Below are 21,366 nucleotides of genomic sequence, written 5' to 3'. Positions count from 1 at the left end.
AGGCAGAATATAACAGTTGTTACTATTTATGCTTCTCTCGGGGAGGATGCCCTGATCCACTCACTTAATGAGGTAAGAAAATGGCTAAAACTATATAACTAGAGGAAACAAATGTATTTCAAACCGACATTATAAGATCAAAAGTGGTGTTGCAAGTACTCATTTGAAGCTTTGGAATGTCAACAGACTCAAGTATCCACCCTGATCTGTGAATCCAAGCAGTTGAAGAGGTTAGATGCTATAAGCTCAAAACTAATGTTTATCCAGAGTGTAATTTACTTTGAAGATGACGGCTCATTGAATAATGATACCTTTGGAGATTTGAGCAAATGGAAAATTGCATCTTTTGGTGATGTTGAGAAACTTGGGAAAGAAGGTCCTGTTCCACCAAGCCTACCTTCCAAGGAAAATATTGGACTTGTCATGTACACAAGTGGTAGTACAGGTCTTCCAAAGGTTTGTAACTTCATTTGATTTTCAATGACACTATATTAAATATCTGTTGTGTTCTCTTGGTATGAAGTAACATGGGTTGTTTAGCTGCGTTTCTAGATCGAATTGATGGTAAAATTATGAATAAAGAGTCCTTTTCTGTTTAAGCCTTTATTCCTAAGGATTAAGGCTTAATTAGAGCCTCCAATAATCATTACATGGACATGGTCTTCTACGTATGATTATGAGTCTAGCAATTGACCAAATGACATGTAAAGTTACTTTTGAGACAACCATCAAATTCTAGATAAGGTCTATACTCCTGAGTAATTCCTTAATAACCTATGTTGGAAAAAAATGAGGAAATAGTTGCCGTGCTGAAAAAATGCTATAAGTTTCCAGAATCAAAGTTCTGTATCCTCTAAAAACAATTCTATAAATTGAAAAATTCTTTTTAAAGAATTAAGAGGACACAATTTTTTTCTTATCAAATAAAATAGAAGTTCTACGTGTCCTCTAACTACTGTAAAATTTTAGCTTTAAAAGCCTTCATTTAGTACACAAATAAAACGTAATTATGTCCTTTGCTGTTTGGTCTTTTTCCCCCTATCTTGGGGTTTAATTTCATTTGGGGACTCAAACAATGACAATATCTTGTCCCACTAGGTGAAGTTGACTGCATAGATCACATGATGTTATTGTTTTCCATCAACTATCAATTCCTTAGATATATTATTCATCAAAAGGTTTTGTTCGTTAACTTCCTTGATAGTTCATTTTGATCTTTCTCTACCTCTCTTTATGGGACAAGACCATTTGTTCGACCCTTCTAACTGTTGCCTCCAACAGCCCTCTTTATGCATGTCCAAGTCACCCTAAATGATTCTATGCCATCTTCTGCTTGATAAATGTTATGCCAACTCTTGCATACATATGTGATCATTATAGATCTCATATTTTTTGTATGACCCCACATCCAACATAATATCCTTATCTCTGTTATCCTAATTTTTTGCTGTTAGTGTCCCTTTTATGCCCAACATTTACAACCATATAGCATTGCTAGTGTCATAAACAATTTGATAAAATTTCTGTTTAAGTTTAGTTGGTACTTTCCAATTACAAAGAGCTCTTGATGCTTTTCTCCCTTCTATGCATAACATCTCCATTTCATCGCCATTTTGTATTGTCAATCTTAGATATCTAAACTTTTGACACTTGTGGTTTGATTTGATTTTCATAGACTATAGCAAATATGTTTGAGTGTTAGTTTGTAAGAAGAATGAATGATTATACATGGATTTTATTTTATTTTTTTTAGTTTGTAAGAAGAGTGAATGATCACACTTGGAATTTTTAAAACCCTAGGCAAGGAACACATTTTCTCATATGAGGCTCAAGGACCTGTTTCAAGCCATATAAAACTTTTTGCATGCTACACACATGGTCAGCTCTAGTATTGTCTTCAAACCCTTGAGGTTGGCATACATAGGCATTCTCCTGAAAATCACCACTTAGAAAAGCAATGTTAATTTTCACTGATCTAATAGTCCAACCTCTATTCACAACAATTGCAAGAAAAATTCTCAAATTGATTAATTCTGAACAGGACTGAAAGTTCCATTAGAATCTACTCCAAGATCTTGTTGAGATCCTTCAGCTACTAACTCCAAGATTTTTGTTAGACTGTTGTGATCATAGAGAAGAAAGTTCAGATGCCCTTGCTGCTTGGGATGACTTGCTGCTTTGACCCCATTGCGAACTTGGGTCACCATCCTTTTTAGAATTCAGAGCATGGATGTCACCAAATTGGAGCATGGTTGAAGCTGTTCACGTTTCTAGAGATGAGCACAGGAGGGAGTGGGCATGCTGTGAGTGTTGTCACTTAAGTGGGTGGCCTAGTTTTGGGCTGTTAACAGTTGCACAGAGCTTAGCTCTGGTGCCATGAAGAATTCAGCGGAGTTCACTCATTTTCTCTGTCCGATAAATCGCTTTATTGAGTAACCTAATAAATAGGGTCTTGGAGGCAACAAGCCGGCCTCTCTAACATTAGAATCTAGGGTAGGTCTTATTGAATCAAAAGCTAATCAGAATATTTAATGGAATATATGACTAATTAAAAAATATATCTAACCTAGAAAATAAATACTAAACTGTCAAGACTATATGTGCCGTGCTGTAAGGAATAATAATGATAAAAGTAAAGTACAAAAACACATTATAGAACAGAGGGAGAGTCGCTCATCGCCTTCAACACAAGGAAATTTTCAAATGGGCTATAATTTCTCATTTCTTCATTTGCTTGCTCAGCTGTGGTACAGAGGATGATTAATTATGATGCTTAATGGGTCTTGGTTGGGTGTAAATTTTGCTTTACTAGACCCTTGAGGGCAAGGGTCTCTTGGCAGGAGATATCGTTATGTAATAAATAAATAAAGAGGGTTAGTTAAGGGGTAATCCATAGTTAGGATTAGTTAGTCAATTAGGTTCAAGGGTATTGGTTATAAATAGATGGGTGACTTAGTTTGTAAAGAGGCTTTTGAATAATGAAAATTTGAGTTTGTTTGCCTCTCTCTCCTACATATCTTATGTATCACAGTCACAAGGAAAAATGGCACATAGAAAAGTAGCGTAGTCACAAAATACAAATAACACAACTAAACGTTTCTTACATTCACCTATTCCCTCCCTACGAGAAAATCCTTGTTCTCAAGGAGTTGGAGCTGGTGTATGAGTATCGAAATCAGGATATTAATGTGTTAAAAGTTGTTTTCATTTCATACCGTGTTTTTTAACTGTTTGTTACCATGCAGGGAGTCATGATTACTCATGGAAATGTTGTTGCTACTACAGCAGCTGTTATACCAATAATTCCAAATCTAGGTACAAAAGATGTGTACATGGCAATCTTGTTTCTAAATTATTATGTTTGTCCAGTCTGTTATGCTAGCTGCAGGTGTTGCTATTGGTTACAGCTCTCCTTTGACTTTGACAGATACATCTAGTAAAATTAAGAAAGGAACCAAAGGAGATGCGACTGTGTTGAAGCCCACCCTTTTGATTGCAGTACCAGCTATTCTTAATCGTATCCGAGATGGAGTTCTGAAAAAGGTTTTAATTCGATAGTCACTGTTTGATAGCCTTTTTTTTTCCCACTTCATATTCATAGCTTTGTTATAACAGTGATGGAGTTATTATTCCCTTCTCTACGATGATGTACTTAAGGTTGAGGAAAAAGGAGGGCTTGTGAAGAATCTTTTTTTGATTGCTTACAAGCGTCGACTTGATGCTTTAAAAGGAAGCTGGCTGGGAGCTTGGGGATTGGAGAAACTGTTGTGGGACATCATTGTCTTCAAAAATATTCGCATCTTGCTTGGGGGTGAAATCCGGATGATTACTTGTGGTGGAGCCCCTCTATCCGCAGATACACAGCAGTTTATTCATATCTGCATGGGGTAATGGCTTTAATTTTTTTTCCTTTGTATGTTCTCCCTCCTACTCGTAAGGAATGCACATCATCTTTCTGTGTTCGAACATCTAATGCGTGTCGCTGTCTTTTCCTTGATTTGATCTTTTCATTTTATTTATACTAAACATTGGGGCATGATTTGTGAATAATGGACATGGATCTCTATATAAAAGCAATTTTAAGGGGTAAAAAACTAGAGGACAATCTAAGGATATTGCTATGCTCATATCAGGAGATAATTCTTTTACTTGGTTGTAACACTTATACCACAACAATTGATAGGTCAATTAACAGATCACAATGTGGCAGGTAATTGTGACTTGCTAACAAAGGATGAAAATAGATTTGCAAATATAGGTAAATAAAGAAAATATTATTATTATTTCATTGTAAGTTAGAAAATATAGGTAAATAAAGAAAATATTAGGGTTAAGATATAATTTTGCTTCTAAACTATTCATGGAAGAGCAACATTGCCCTTAAATTATTCAATATAGCAATGTAGCTCCTAAATTAATTAAACTAAAGGCTAGTGCAATGTTGCCCCCACCGCTTAAAACCCAAAAATTTGTATTATCTGAAACAAGTGGGTCCCATTTTAACCTCGTCTTTGTGTTTTTGTGTTTAACCTCATCATCTCCATTTTCCTCATCTTTGGGTCTCTGCGAGAATGATAGAGCTGGTGATTCCCAAAAGATTTGCCTGTCATTTCCTAAGGCTTACGGTAGATAATCTAGGAAAGCAGGTGATTTAGAGAAGACTGGGACCAGTGGTCAAGAGGTTTATTTGAAGGTTTATAACTAAGATTCAAATGATAAAAGAAAGGTTAGGTGTAGCCTAGGATGAGTGGTGTCAGTAGGGGTAATGACTACTTTTTGACTCTTTAAATATGTACTTTCGTGCTGAGGGAGGAGGGGGGACTTTTAGAGAATTGTGGTCAAGTGAGGAGAGTTCTGGCCTCTTGAATGTCAGATTAGGGATGGAGAAGATAATCTTTTCTTCATCATTTTATCTTTCTACTTCAGTTTGTATTTGTGACAGTCTTGTGTTTGTGTTGTTGGTTAGAGGGTGTAGTTTATGTTGTTTCATGCTCTGTAATTGCCATCTGAGTGTAGTTTCAGTCTTTATTTTGCTTGTAATCCCACTCTATTATTCAGCAATAGTAATTTTTAGTTACATTTACAATGTATTTTCTGATTTTGCTTGTTTTTAAGCTTAATAGAGTAAATTATTCAACTTGATCTCTGAGTCCTTATTTGTTCAACTTGATCTTAAATGTTTTGACGGAACATATTCAAGAGAAAATTCTGAAATGTATGCTCTTCGCAAATGATATAGTTCTTATAGCAGAGACAAGAAAAGAGGTTAATTGCAAACTTGAGTTATGGAGGAGGACATTAGAGTCGAAAGGTTTTCGTCTGAGTAGAAGTAAGACGGAATATTTATACTGTAAATTTGGTAAAGGACTATTCGACAATAATTTGGAAGTGAAATTGAGAGATCAAATTATACCTCAAGTGAAAAAGTTTAGATATTTGGGAGCCATTATTCAAAATGATGGTGAAATCAGTGGAAATATTTCACATAGAATTCAAGCTGGGTGGTTTAATTGGAGAAAAGCTAAAGGAGTTATTTATGACCGTAAGGTGCTTAATAAACTTAAAGGAAAGTTTTATCGCACTGCTATCAGACCGGCAATGTTATATAGTAGTGAATGCTGGGCTCTAACGGGACAGCAAGAGCATAAAGTTGGAGTAGCAGAGATGAGAATGTTACGATGGATGTGTGGACATACACGTAAAGATAAAATTCGAAATGAGCACGTACGCGAAAAAGTGAGGATAGCACCTATTGAGGAAAAAATGGTAGAAAATCGGTTGAGATGGTTTGGGCATGTACAAAGAAGATCAAGGGAGGCACCAGTGAGAAGAGTGGAACATATAACTTTGAGTTCGATTAAGAGAGGTAAAGGAAGGCCTAAGAGAACACTCTTAGAAGTTGTTGAACGCAATCTCTTAATTAATAATATTCTTAAAAGCTTGATAAATGATAGAGCACAATGGCGTCTTGCAATCCATATAGCCGACCCCACCTAGTAGGATAAAGGCTTGTTGTTGTTGTTGTTGTTAAGCTTAATAGAGTAAAAGGTTCCATCAATTGCTATTAGAGCACGTCGATCTCAGGGATATGAAAAATAGTATGGCAAACTTAAATGTAGAAATTGCAATGGCAGTAGCCAAGATGAAAGAGATGTTGACAGATGTGGCGAAAAAAATGGAAGAAATACAAAAGGAATGGAATGAAATAAGCTATCAGAGATGAAAGGGAAGAGTTAAGAGAACAAAGAGAAGATGCATGATGAAACCGAGAAGAAATCAGAGGTTGAAGTAGAAGGGCAAGAGAAAGAGCCTACTACTGAACTATGATTAAAGCTGTCACCTTTTTCACAAGAAAAGAAGCTTGAAGAAGCTTTTGGTGGGAACTCGAAATAAACTATGGAACATGAAGTTGCTCGAGTCCTAAATGTTGTCAAATTAGTGTCAAACTGTCCCAGAGAAGTTCAAAAAAGGGATATTGCTGCAGAAGAACTAAATCTGAAGATGAAGCTTGTAGCACATAGAAAAGTGCTTAAGAAACGCAATGCTGGATAGAGAACCATGGTACAGCCAAAGAGCCAAAGTCAAGTGGGTAGGCCTTTGAAGGTGAATGAGGAAGGGCAAGACAGTAAAGACACTGATGGTAGGGAATTGAAGCACTATTAGCTGGTGGATCAAGTCAAATGAATTAGTTGGGGAAGAAGCCCTAAATCTAATGAGAAAATAAAATATGAAGGGCCTGTTTGCAACATAAATGAGGCCCAAACGCACCTTAGTTGGGAAAGAAATCCTTAATTTGATGACAAAATAAAAATTGATGGGCCTGTTAACATAAGTAAGGCCCCAGTGCCCATTCAATTTTTTAACGTTAGAGATACCTTTACTAACCTACTCGCTAGAACGCACCGTCAGAGGGTGGGGAGAGAGTCTTCATTCTCAACAACGTCGACCCATCCAGAGGAGTTATCTCGCCTCTTCAATGTTGACACAGCAAGAAATAGTGGATATAAGGTTGTTCTTTATCATGATTGGGTGCCGAGCCCCACAGTTTCTACATGTCTCACATATCTGCTCAAGGGTTCCAGTTTGTCTAGAGAAAATTTCTGGGTTATTGAGATTTTTGAAGACACATATCGGAGAGAGCATAAACCCTTGCAAATTTCACTTAAAAGAAAAGAAACAGTAAGCAAGCTAGGAGCACCTTCTATTCTGTCCAAGTATAAGATGTTTGGGATTTACTACTGGGCTTTTTTATTTAAGCACTTTGAAGCACTAAAGAGGCTCCAGGTGAACATGCATATCATTATTCAATTGAAGTATTTTGTTCTAGCTGAAGTTATATTTTGGGTTAGCAAACGAATTTAGTTTGTGTTAACCAGAGCTTGTAAGGATGCAGGTAAGACAAGTGCATTTTTTATGTTTCAAACTTTGGTTACCCGATTTTCTTGTCTAGTAAAATTCCATGATGGTTTCCATCCACTTGAATTGCATCGTCTAGTGAGAGTAAGAGTGGGTTCGCACTCGAGGGTAGTGAGGAACAGGGGGTTGTACTATTTTCTCTCATAAGTAATGCCAATTAAGCAACGAGGAGTGAGATGGAGGCAACTATGGGCACTAGAAGACTGTTTTGGCCAAGAAGTATAGACCAGAACTTGGTGATTAAGCTTCTACAATTGCAGTTACTGGCTGAAAATAAAGAAGACAAAGGAGAAATACTAGAGAAAGAAAAGGTGGCTTCGTTTCAAAGTGCTATTTATATACCACCTCGTTTAGATGCTGTCACTATTCCAACAAAAATAAGAATCGTAGCAGCAAGGGTATTTCAAGGGCGAGAAAGTTTTCTAAGGAATGAATCCTTGATCTCAATATTTAGGGTTTGCTCCCCTACTTATGAGACTATACAATTCCCAGATCTGCAGCACCCTTTCGTTTGGCAGCTTGTGATTCTTTTCCTTTAGGATGGAGGTAACAAAGAAGGTGAAAGTTACCCAAGCAAAAGTTGCATTTCAGCTTTAGCGTTTAAACATGAAGCTGAACATTACTCTCTCGTTGAAGAGAAAGGGAGTGAAGGAACTATAAAAAGAATATACTTGGGTCATACAGTACCTTCTTCAAGCGTTCTGCAGCTTGCTACAACAAAGGCAACTAGTGAAACAAATAGGGTGAAGTGCTGCAACATTAATGATATCACAGTTCTTGGCAATCCAAATTCTGGCATGGCTTTTCTTGCTCTAGGGAACCTAGATATACCCTTGGCTAGATCTCACAGCCCATGTGAATCTAGTTGTATCGAGAAACCTTGTAATGAGGAGATCTCAGCAAGTGTGGTTTCACAACAGCAGCAATCAGATATACCCTTGGCTAGAGATTCTTCAAGAACACGAGAGAAGTTGAGCTGTTTGGGGAGGAATCTGCCAATACTTACTCCTAATTCTCACCTTGAGGACAAGGTGAAGCTTTAAAGGGAGGGTAATGATAGAGCTGGTGATTCCCAAAAGATTCGCTTGTCATTTCCTAAGGCTTAATGGTAGACAATCTAGGAAAGCAGGTGATTTAAAGAAGACTGAGACCAGTGGTCAAGAGGTTTATTTGAAGGTTTATATCTGTAAGATTCAAATGATAAAAGAAAAGTCAAGTTAGGTGTAACCTAGGATATGAGTAGTGTCAGTAAGGGTAATGACTACTTTTTGACTCTTTAAATATGTACCTTTGTGTTGAGGGAGGAGGGGGGACTTTTGGAGAATTGTGGTCAAGTGAGGAGAGTTCTAGCCTCTCAAATGTCAGATTAGGGGTGGAGAAGATAATCTTTTCTTCATCATTTTATCTTTCTACTTCAGTTTGTATTTGTGAGAGGCTTGTGTTTGTATTACTGCTCAGAGGGTGTAGTTTATGTTGTTTCATGCTCTGTAATTGCCATCTGAGTGTAGTTTCAATCTTTATTTTGCTTGTAATCCCACTTTATTATTCAGCAATAGTAATTTTTAATTACATTTATAGTGTATTTTCTGGCTTTGCTTGTTTTTAAGCTTAATAGCGTAGAGGGTTCCATCAGAGAACCTTGCTCTTACTGCCGTTCGTTACCGTCACCGTCAACTTCATCATCATCACTATTGTTGCTTCCTCCAACTTCCAACACAAAAGCTTTCCCTTATTTGATTCTCCACCCAATGATCCCAAGCACACAATGATCTCCGCCGCCATTATAGAACACAATGTTTCAGATACTACTACACACCAATCCATGCCAAAATTCCAGACCAATGAGCCGAAAGAAGAAAAAGGATTCAACAACGATGAAGAAATAGAGGTTAAAGATTCTATTTTATCTCCAGTTGATGCATCATCAGCAAAGAACGTGAGCAATGAATTCTTGCTGGATTTTGATGACTCGCTTGATGAGACGTGGAGGGCAATCGTGGAGGGGAAGGGTAGGATGGTGACGTCGATGCTTAAGAAGAGTGACACTTGGACAATGATGATCAGGAAAGCAAAGCCATTGTTAAGCATTGGAGATGGTAAAGCAGGGGAAGATGAAGACGACGATTATCACGACGACATTGATCTAGTGTCTTGGGCTAAGAAGGAATTGAGAAAGTCTAAGACTTTCAACTATACGACGTTGTTAAGGGAGAAATCAATGAGGTTCTCATGGCTGCTGATGTCACCGTTGATGGTTCTACTCCAACAGGTGTGGCACTCACAATCAGTGGCCTTCATTGGTCAAACTTTTTACTCTCTCACCAACTTAACAGTCAAACGTTTGGATTTTAAACAGTAGGGCCACATTGCTCTAGTTTAATTAATTTATGGACTACATTGCTACGTTGAATAGTTTAGGGGTAATATTGTTCCTTTGCAAATAGTTTAGAGACAAAATTGTACCTTAATCCAAAATATTATTATAAACATGATGAGTATTATTTTAATCAAGAATTAATGAAGTAGGATTTAAATGAATTATCTCATATGTGCCTTATTATATTTTATTTTAATTGTTAGGATTTTATAAATTTAATCTTGTCAGGATCATGATATTTTGTTAGGATTTCCTTTTATTATCTCGCATTTGGCATTTTCCTATTATTTTGCATTTTCCTTATCAGTTAGGTTTGAGAGTTTTGGTTCGTTATTAGTAATAAAAGTGCTGTTCTTCTACATCTCCTTTGCTCTCTTCTCTCCTCCCCTTTATTTCTTCTCTTTCTTCCCCATTTTTGTTGTTATTAATGCTGTTCCTATATTAATTTGTTATTAGAGCAAGGTTTGGCCTTTCCCAGTCCTGCATTTGTTGTTGAAAATACATAGGTTCCTAGTCCTAGCTTTTAATTTAGGCTTGGTAGAGCTACACACCAATCTGATGATGTTTTAAGTGCCATTAACTATGCACGCAGGACACTAGAAAAATTTCAAGAATAGGTGAAGGGTGAATATGAGTGTCTTCAACAAGATTTGAGTACAGTTAGGAAAATTTCACAATAGAGTTTGATATTATCATTGCGGGCCCATTGGATATTAATGATAATAGTAACTATATATATTTGCCCACATAGTTTGATTTAAATATATAGAATGAAGATTATGATTATCTTGAACATTTTGAAGTTTGACTTATAGAATTCTACATTCAGATTTAACTACACCAATTCCTCCTCAGCTCGGTCGAATTCATTATTTTGTACCATGTCTTAGAGTGGTGGCATTCATCTTACCTAATGCTTCAAGGTGGATTGTCCTATAGCTTCCCCACTTTAAAAGTTTATGTCAAGTTTTCTCCAATCATGGGACAAAATAATGAAAAATGAAAATGTATTAGAAAATATACTGTTATTTGTAGACTGGAAATTGTCGATAAATATAGAAAATAGGGATTTTAATTGAGAGTAGAATTATTTTAATTTATGATATATGAGGAATGGAATTAGGTATTGTTGATCTATCCCATCTTACTATGCTTTTATATATATATATATATATATATATATATAATCGGCGGAGAAAAATAATGCTCTGCTTCAATCCATTAGGCAAATAGTGCATATATAGGGAGCTTCTAGGTTACAAGTTATTAAGATAAAATCATATTCATATCAAAATCTATCCTAACTAATTAAAACTAATAATGACAAAATTATTCAGATTAAATGAAATAAACTAGAGTACGGGCTAGGCTCTTTCTAGTGCTCTCCTTTATGCTAGAGAATAGATGTCAATCATTCTCAACTTGCTCATTAAGCTTTCAAACTTGGGCTTTGCCAGGGACTTGGTAAGGGATATCTACAATTTGTATCCTTATAGGCGTGTACCTTACTTCAACTTGCTTGTTGTCAATTTTCTCTTTAATGAAGTGATGATCAATTTCAACATATTTGGTCCAACACGATGAATTGGATTCTTCACAATACCAATAGCTTGATTGTCTCATAAAAATTTCATAGGCTCTTCATAATGGATCTTCAACTCCTTGAACACTCTTTCCAGTCAAAGACCTTCACATATACCATGTGCAAGAGCTTGAAGTTCAACTTCTGCACTACTTGAAACTACAACTTCCATTTTGAAGAATAAAGCTTTACCAGGAGAAGACTTCAAATAATTGAGTATCCTGAAGACTACACACATATTGACAAGATAGGTTATATTTGGTCTAGTGTGGGATAAGTAGATCAGTTTCCCCAATAGATGTTGATATCGTTCTTCATCAACAAGTGGACAATCTTCATGTACACCTAATTTGAGGTTAAGATCAATAGGAGTAACTGCTTGTCTACATCCCAACATGTTTGTTTGTTGTAGGAAATCAAGAGTATATATTTTGAGACACATAAATGCCATTTTATCTAGCAACTTCCAAGCCAAGAAAATACCTCAAGTTTCTAAGATCTTTCACTTCGAATTCTGATGCTAGTTGACCTTTCATTTGCTGAATCTCTATGCGTCACCAGTGATTGATAATATCATCAATATAAACAATTCCTCTTTTCTCTTCTATGCTTAATGCACAAAGTATGATCTGACTGGCACTGTTTGTATCCATTCTCCTACACAATTGTAGTGAAGTGTCCAAACCATGCTCTAAGAGACTGTTCCAAACCCTTTAGAGATTTGTAAGGCTTAGAAGCTTATGGGCTTTATTCTTGGTCTTGGTTCGAAAAGGAAGAGGTATCTCCATATAAACCTCTTCTTCTAAATCACTATGCAAGAATGCATTTTTCACATTCATTTGATATAAAGGCCAGTCTAGGTTGGTTACTAGTGGAACTTTGATGGCGTTGAATTGTAGGAGAATTGGGAATAATGCTTCGATATATTTTTCCTCCCAAGAGGGGAAAATAAGCAAAAATACATCCAGCCCTAATAATTGTGAGGACTGAAAATCAGGGAGAAATTAAACAAGGAATAAAGAATAAAGAATAAGATCTGATCCTATAATATTTACAATAAATGTATATAATAAATTGGGATTTTCACACTCTCCCTCAATTTGGATCATGGATGTTAATCATGTCCAACTTGCCACAAACTAGTCAAATTTGTCTTGAGCTACTCCTTTTGTAAAGATGTTTGTGATTTGTTCTCCTAAAGGAATATAGACTAGTCGAATTATCCCATTGTCTATCTTTTCTCTTATAAAATGCCTACCAATCTCAACATGCTTAGTTCTATGATGTTGAACCGAATTATGTGATATGTTAGTGGCTACCATACTGTCTGAACAAAGTTTGATTGGCAAATTTACACTTTTCTTCAATTCATCAAGTACTCGCTTAAGCCATATACCATCACAAATCCCAAGTGCTACTGCTCTTAACTCGGCTTTTGCACTGCTTTTTGCAACTACACTCTACTTCTTACTTCGCCAAGTGACAAGATTGCCCCAAACATACATACAATATCTAAATTTGGATTTTGTCATCCTAGTCACTTGCCCAATCTGCATCTATAAAAATTTCCACATTTCATGTGTTAGACTTCTTGAACAAGAGGCCACATCTCAAAGATCCTTTAAGGTGTCTAAGAATTCTGTAGACTTAAGTGTTTTGCCTTGGATCACGAGAGCGCTGAATAACCATACTTACTGTGAAAGCAATATCTGGTCAAGTGTGAGAGAGGTGGATTAACTTCCCCACCATCTGTTGGTATCTTCCCGCATCCACAGCCTTGCCAAGGTCTTCCTCATCACTAATCTTGTCAATTTGTAAGGCTTACAATAAATGCATATAGTAAAATAAGATTTTCACATGTATTTTGCTACAGGTGCCATTCCATTTGAGGTTGTGCTTGCAAAACACATTCTTCCATTATTCTATAAATACATTTTTAAGAATCATAATCCTAAAAAGCATAACAAAGACTTTTGAGCCATTTCCAACCCCAAAAAAATGTCGATTTTATATTCATGACTCTTAAATCTATGGAGAACTCCTCTCCTTACATCCACCATTTGAATTCTTTCCAAACACCATAGACCTTCAATCTTCTTGCTCCAGCAACCACTGCATTTGCCCAGTCATCTTCCCCATTTCATCCAAGTTTCTTGGTTAAATCATAATCTAGGAAGTCAAGGATGATTCCATTGTCAATCAGAATTTGAGCTGGCTTCCTACCCACATGTACTTGCAGCCTCATTGAATTTGTTCCCACCTCCCCTTCTATAGCATGAATTGAAACATGGAGACATCCAAGGGAGTCTTCATCATCTTCATTCTTATCATAAGGTTCTTGAATGTGTTCTTCAGAGGTTTTATCAATTTCTATAATTTGTAACTGCATTTTCCTTCACTGAGGGAAATTATGGCCTCTTGAATACTTTTGATGGCAATAAAAATGAAGATTCCGGTCTCTATGTTTGCATCTTCTTTGGGCTCATCGTCTTGGAGATTATCAAACCAAAGGTTTGTTGTTTGGACGATGAAAAAGATGAGCTTCCTAGGTTTGATATTGCAGACAAAGCCATGGGTGCCCCTGAAGGTGTTTTGGACGAATTTGTTTTGAATTGTTAGGATTCACCACAGGAACTCCCCTTCTTGGTCATTACCCATGTTTTAGAATAGAAGGCTGCAATGACACCCAGAACCCCTAACAATACCAAACAATGTTTTTCTCCATGTGAATGCATCAAATGCCTTCTAGAGGTTAATTTCTTGGAGGCAGGTCAACTTTTTGCACCTTGAAGTGTATTGGGCATCAAGATTCAATTAGGCCTAGCGAATCTTCCTGCTAGCCTACTAGATAGGACTGAACAAGATTAAGCTTGCAATGCATATGATCTCACTGAATGCATCTTTAAACACCCCTAAACTTCTTGTCTATTGCAAATGCATGAGATCCTCCATCAAGGCTTCATATGAAGGTCCGAGTCTTGCTTGAATTGCTTCAACATAATTGTCTGAGTCATATGAAGGATTTGCTGGCCTGCTGATGAGTGCTTAAATGATTGATGCCACTAGAATGCCTTCTTGTCCAGATGAATACTAGCCATGGTGATTTTCCTAGCTTTTAGTGTTTCATCCAAATGAAAATATCTTTCACAATTTAGAAGCCATCCAAGAACATCTGCTTTCTATAATCTTGGAAAGTCCATCTTGGTAAAATGTGTAGGTGGTAGACAATCACATTGTTTAGTTCTAGGCCAATGATGGCTGCTGTCGCTGCTGTCAAATGGAGAGCCTCCACCATTGCGAGACTCATCAAAGCTTCTAATGAGTTGGGCAACCTAGGTGGTGAGGGCTTGGAATATATTCTCCAGGGTATGAAACCTCTCATCATTTTGATATGCCGTTCTTCTTTGCGCAGCTTGTGAATGTGTTTCAGGCATTCAAGGTGAGGAAAGAGGCTCTGGATACCACTGAAATGATAAAAAGAGAGGAAGAAAGAGAGAGATAGGGGTCAATAGAAGATAAACAGAGGAGAATTGAATAGTGCTTTGATGTTTTATTGATAACACCAGGGCATACATCTAGGTCTAAGCCTCTTATTTATATATTAGTCCCTTAACTGTCAGAACTACCAAGTGCTAATTAACTCTTGCTATATATATTATTTACATATCAATTTCACCTTAGGCTTATTCTAGGGGTTGTTAGATGTGCGAATATTAATAGTGTACATTTACCTAATTTACTTTTAACTGCAATGATAGCTTACAATCTCTGCTTTAATTCTATGCTGAATTACCTTTCATTAATTATATACTGTTATGCTTGTATGGTTATATTTGTGCGTCTATTATCCAAATGAAGTTTTCTATCGTTATCTCTCAACAGAGCTCCCATTGGTCAAGCATACGGCTTGACAGAAACATTTGCTGGGGCTGCCTTCTCTGAGTTTGATGACAACATCGTTGGACGTATTGGTCGTCCTCTTCCTTGTGGCTTTATTAAGGTAGTCCATATATCTCATTCTTAATGATGATTTAATTTAGCATCAAAACCATACTTATTTTCCAAGGTTATTTTTTTGGGCTGTAATCATGATAAAAGATATTTAATGCCAAGTTTAGTATTTTATACCATGTCAGAAATTTATAAATTACATATTTCTAAATCGTACTGGAACGTATAACTGGCTGCTCTTCAACTGTTAATGGGGAAATAATTGACCCAGTTCTTATTTCTGGATATGTAGCTTGTTTCTTGGGATGAAGGTGGATATATGACATCAGATAAACCAATGCCACGGGGAGAGGTTGTAATTGGGGGGTTTAGTGTGACAACTGGCTACTTCAAGAGTCCTGAAAAAACTAATGAGGTGTTTAAGGTAAATTCCAAAACCTAGGCTGTAAGTATGTCTGAGATTTGTCTTGAAATATTCTTGAATCTTATCCTGCATCTTATAAGAAGCACTTACTATTGTGAACTTGGTACAGGTTGATGAGAAAGGAATGCGCTGGTTTTATACTGGTGATATCGGAAGGTTGCATCCTGATGGGTGTCTTGACATTATCGATAGAAAAAAGGATATTGTCAAACTTCAACATGGAGAATATATCTCTCTTGGGAAGGTGACTAACTTATCATTCTTGATGAACTACTTGCACAAGGCTTATAGAAAATTAATATGGATCTTTTTTTGTGTTCTGTTCCAACTTCATTGCAGGTTGAGGCAGCACTGTCGACATGTCGTTACGTGGATAGTATTATGGTTTATGCAGATCCCTTCCGCGACTATTGTGTGGCTCTCATTGTTCCTTCACGTCATACTTTGGAGAAATGGGCCCACAAAGCTGGTGTTTCGTGCACAGATTTTTCTGAGCTGTGTGATGATCCTGAAACTGTCTCTGAGGTTCAGCAGTCCCTTTCCAAGGTTAGTTAATATGAATCAATTATTTGCAGAATGTACATGACACTTCTTAACTACGATTCCTGGATACCTTTGGGTGTGTTTGGTTCACAGGAGGAGATTGATTTAATTTGAGGGGAGGGGAGGGGAGGGAATATATTAATGAAAATATGTTAATATTGTAATTTATCAATGTATATTTAATGAAAAAATATATTGAAATTTAGTTGAAAAAATGTTGGACCAATGAATAAATGTTATAATTCAGCTGATGAAGGTCTTGTGCGTCGGGATATATTTCCTCTCCTAAGTTCCCAATTTTATTTTTTACAACTTTAGAACGAGATAGTTCCATATATATTTTTATTTTTAAGGGAAGTGGTTTTGTCTTTTGATTCCAATAAAATATTGAAATTTTATACATAAATGAATTATCAATTAAATTTAATTAGGTAATAAAACTTATTTTATTATAAGAAAGAGGGGAAAAAAGACTTAATTTTTTTAATATAATAAGTAGTTTAGAATTTTTAAATGACTTGGGCCAATTTAGTCAAACATAATTCTCCCCTTCCCCTCCCTTCAATTTGTAAAGCACACAAGAGCTCTCCTTCCCTCCTCTTTATTTTTTTATCAACTAAACAAGGGAAGGGGAGTTATTAGGTAGTAACCGTTAAGGGAGTTAGTGTCTCAGCAACTACATAAAAAGAAAAAAAATGGGGGCTTGTAAATCAAATGTAATCTAAGACTCAGAAGTATTACTCAGTTCTATCTCTCTCTTGTCTCTTCTCTTCCTCCCCCCTCCCCCCCCAAAATTCTTTCTACCACTGCACCACACACATTCATGCTGGGAAGAAAATACCTGATGTTGAACGAATATTGTCTTGGGCAGGCCACGTTCTAGGACTCTGGAATTATATTGATTAAATTTGCATGATGAGTATTTCTACATATGCGAAGTCTAATTTCTGTGTCAAAGAGGAATACCCCTTTTTTTGGGAAGTGAATCAAATATAAATTAATAAAAAGCGAAATGATACAAAAAGAAAGAATAAAGAGTGTTTTAACACCTGACAAGATTCGAGGAGAAGAGTCCAGTTGAGAAAAAAAAAATAGCACTACTATAAGACCAAGAGGAAAAGACAGATGATGTGTTATTTCTTTTAGTCTCCTGGTTGATGTGTGATACGGGTTTGTAGATGTACTTAGAAGGTAGTGTTCTTCCGAACTCTGTAAAATGGAACTAATGACTTTGTATAAGCTGTTTAAGACAGATGATGTGTTATTTCTTTAGTCCCCCCCTCCCCCCTTTCCCTTTCATGAGAAAAATAAAGGAAGAAAAACTAGGACAGTAAACTTCTAAAAATGGTATAAAAAAAATTGTTGGGAATTTCTCCTCCTAGTTTTCTTCTCTCCCTAGTTTTTCTCACTTTTTTCTCCATCCAAACCAAGCCTTCAAGGGGGAACAAAGCCTGATTCTCTTCTTGATGATAAGCCTAGTTGATATGTGCTCCTGCTGTAATAAGGCCTTGTTTCCATTTGAAGTTATGCGCCTTCAGCTTTGGAGAATTACTACTTATATAAGTAATGTTTTTATATTCTTGACATCGACTGACTTCTTTCATTTTAATTCTTCTCAGGCCGCAAAAGCTGCAAAACTGGGCAAAACTGAGATTCCGGCGAAATTTAAGCTACTGCCAGATCCATGGACGCCTGAATCTGGGTTAGTCACTGCCGCGCTCAAGATAAAGAGAGAACAGCTGAAAGCCAAATTCAAAAATGAGCTTCAAAAGTTGTATTCCTGAATGCTTTATTTGTATGCATAATATAGGGTAAAGGGGTAAGAAGTCATCAGAAGCATCCAATACCCTAAAGTGAAGAAAAGTGCACAAGTATTTATGAAGTTATTTTTTTGATGTTTCTGTGACCAGACCATTAAAAGTCTATGAGATTGAACGGTTATGTGAATCTGCAGTTTTACAATTTGGCCACAGATGCACCAAAAAAATAAGTTCATAGATAATCATGCACTTTGCCCCTTGCCCTTTAATATGATGTTTGATTTTGTTTTATAATTTATCAACCTCACAACCTTTGATGCTCCATAATCACTTATTTACACTATTTATGTCATAATGATTGTAATATCTCAGCCTTTCCCTTTTTAATATATTAAATCTAGGTTGTATATTATTTGATGAAGTACATGTGTGTCCAAAGGGATGAGGATGATAGAATTTTAAGGGACAAATAGTTTATGCTTAAAAAATGATTTTATGATTGTTTAAAGGTTCTATGAAAAAGTGATTTATTATTGAGAGATTTCATAAAAAGCAAAAATTATTTTATCTTGGGTTACAATGCTTAAAAACTAATTTATTATTTAGCATTTTCATATTTTTGTGTATCTTAGTCTTTTATCTAACATTTTCTTTTATATGGTATTTGCTTATTTGTAAAGTTACCTAGAAGTGTTCACGGGATGGGATTAGAACACTCCCATCTCGAAAAATGATCGAGACTCAAAATTGGTCTCCCATCCCGTCCCATCACCAAGGAGTTAGGACGGGACCAGGACGTCCCAAATACACATCCACTGTTTCAGCAATGAAATTGTTACAATCTTTCAACTTATTACTGGACGAGAAAAAGCATATGTCACATTAATTAGAATCCCAAAAAAAATTAATGCAAATTATCATTATGAACATGGTTGATCACAAAAGAAATGATTGACTAGAAGAATTGAACCAGTGAAACCAAAAAGAAAAACAAACCAAGACATGATTCTATTTAAGTGATTAGGAACCCCAATCTCAAAATGCTAAGCTGTATTGTCAGTAAAGATAGAGAGAGATTAGTACCTTCCAATCCAACAAAACAGCTCTTCGAGTTCTTGCCAAAAATCCTACTCCTAGGAGATTGTTAATATTTTGAATAAAAGATAAAAGCATAGAATCTAACTAAGGCCTCCCTTCAGTCTCCAAAAACAATTTCTCTTTTCCCATGATGAGAAACAAAAATTGAGAAAAGTATGTAGATGCTAGTACTCTCAAAACAAAAACTAATGCTTCATATGCTGTCAAACAAATTTCTGCTTCAATCCACTTTACAAATAACAACATTCATTTCGGTAATAAAAACCACACCACCATAAATTTCAATCATCACAAAATATGCATTGCATTTATAGTTGATAAAGCATTTCAAGCAGATACCTCTAAACATGAAGGTGGAAATTTAGTAGTCCTCCAGAAGAATTGCCATATAAAAGTGAAAGCATAGCCAAGAGAAGAATCCCTTTTTATTTCTGTGCACCATGCGAATATTAATGATACTGCCTTCACTGACATAATCTGCTTAGTCATATGGAAGAAATATCAAGAAAAAGATGTACCTTTATCAAAGTATATTGTAGAACTAAATAAGGAACAAGAAAGAACTAATTAACTATAAATAGCATAAACTTGTAGAAGCATTCATGCCTAAAACAAAGATCAAATACATGCTTTTGGAAATCCCAAGATTTCCCACTAAAGGAAAAAAGGCAGTAACAGAAAATCAAACTGTGGGCCTTAATACTGAAATGGGTAAACATGGATTCACAATAGTAATGGTGGGCCTTTGCTTTGCTCACATTTTATCCCAAATGATACACATGAGGAGGCATGTTAGAGAACGAAATTTCTGGATCAGACCTTCAGAACTAAAGCTATTAAAATGCAAGGTTCCTTGCCATGATACATCTAAACTTTGGTTATATTAGACTTAATTATGTCATATAGATGAATTTTAAAAAAAATGAATTATAAATAATTTGGTATTGTCTTATAAAAAGACATTTATATATTATGCTTATATGAAAGAATTGTCGTAGGAAAACTTGTGTTCCTGAAATTTACCAGTAGAAAAAAGGTTGAGAGCTCTGGCTATGAAAGCAGACATCATAGTAGATGTGAAGGTTGTGGCCATAGCGATGACGAGGATCAATCTGCATATAATAACACCAAGAAAAGTCTTAGCCCTTGATCCATCCATATGAAGAAATTTTAGCAAACGTGAGCTTAACAATCAGATAATGATCATAATGGTCAACATATACACTCATTTGAATTAACTTACAGCTTCAAGCCAGTGCCTTAGCGCTAATTTCTGGGCCATCTCATCTTTGGACAAACCTTTTCCCACCTACCAAAAAAGGGGTAAAAAAATTCATAAGCGTTCGACTGGCTTCAAAAAGAAATTCTGCATTCTTAAGAAGAAAATGAAAACTTGGAATTTGTCTCTGCCGATAGTCTTAGTCAAAGATCTAACCAGAAAGCCAGAGGATATGTAGTTTAAGTTTAATTATGTTTGAAGCAATGAAAAAAATATGGCTAAAAGAATATATGCATTATTTTGAATGACGTCAGAAAGACATTCCAGTCTTGGCAACTTAGTCAAAGTTGCTAAAAAAAAAAGTTTGTAACTTCAGTTCCAGCATGAAAAGAGATACCTTAGCAGCCATGGTCCTTGCTCTTGCCCATTTTGAAACAGCTGGTTCTAATTTATCACAGTCAAAATATGATATAGAACATCGGTTCAGTGTTGCAAAGTCTGTAGCTTTCCACCTGCAAGAGTTCATTAAAAATTAAACCCACTTAGTATTCCAATCATGAACTTGAAGTAGTTAATGTTACAGCATGAAATTAAAATGAGCATATAAAACGATACACGCTTGTCTCTAAGATTTGTCCATTACTGATAAATTCTCAAATTCTTCGAATCAATTTATGATCCAATGAACGCTTCACATTAATGCTGACGGAGTTGACCAGCAACTCATGCCCCTAAGATATCACTTTTTGTCAACGAAACTCAACCATATCTTATATATTTAGAACTAAAAATTCAATAAACGCACCAGATCTGAGGACGACGAGGAGAACGATGGATTTGAGGCAACACCAGATCTAGGTCGAAGAGAACGACGGCGGTGGAAATCTGAGGCAAAGCTGGGACAGAAATTTGGTGGAGATCTGGGTTGAGGAAGCAAGTATCTTGCAGTCGCGTCGCGTGGAGGAGTGGAGGTGGAGGCGGAGGCGTGGTCAAGGT

General features: G+C 36.1%; 1 protein-coding gene across 1 annotated transcript; it reads left to right on the top strand.

The window, feature by feature from the left end:
- On the top strand, nucleotides 1-18,419 carry LOC129318566 (long chain acyl-CoA synthetase 8-like). The gene is made up of 10 exons (XM_054963409.1): nucleotides 1-72; nucleotides 187-456; nucleotides 3,246-3,315; nucleotides 3,428-3,543; nucleotides 3,658-3,887; nucleotides 15,258-15,375; nucleotides 15,619-15,750; nucleotides 15,860-15,994; nucleotides 16,090-16,296; nucleotides 17,913-18,419. The coding sequence occupies exons 2-10, from the start codon at nucleotides 256-258 to the stop codon at nucleotides 18,075-18,077; spliced, it is 1,374 nt and encodes a 457-aa protein (XP_054819384.1). The 5' UTR covers nucleotides 1-72; nucleotides 187-255; the 3' UTR covers nucleotides 18,078-18,419.
- The last annotated feature ends 2,947 nt before the right edge of the window (nucleotides 18,420-21,366 follow it).

This window comes from Prosopis cineraria, unplaced genomic scaffold (assembly GCF_029017545.1).
Source record: "Prosopis cineraria cultivar Desert tree isolate PC_DT_omini unplaced genomic scaffold, ASM2901754v1 PC8, whole genome shotgun sequence".
Lineage (NCBI taxonomy): Eukaryota > Viridiplantae > Streptophyta > Magnoliopsida > Fabales > Fabaceae > Prosopis > Prosopis cineraria.
Note: the sequence above shows the minus strand (reverse complement) of the source record. Positions and strands in the feature narration are given on the sequence as shown.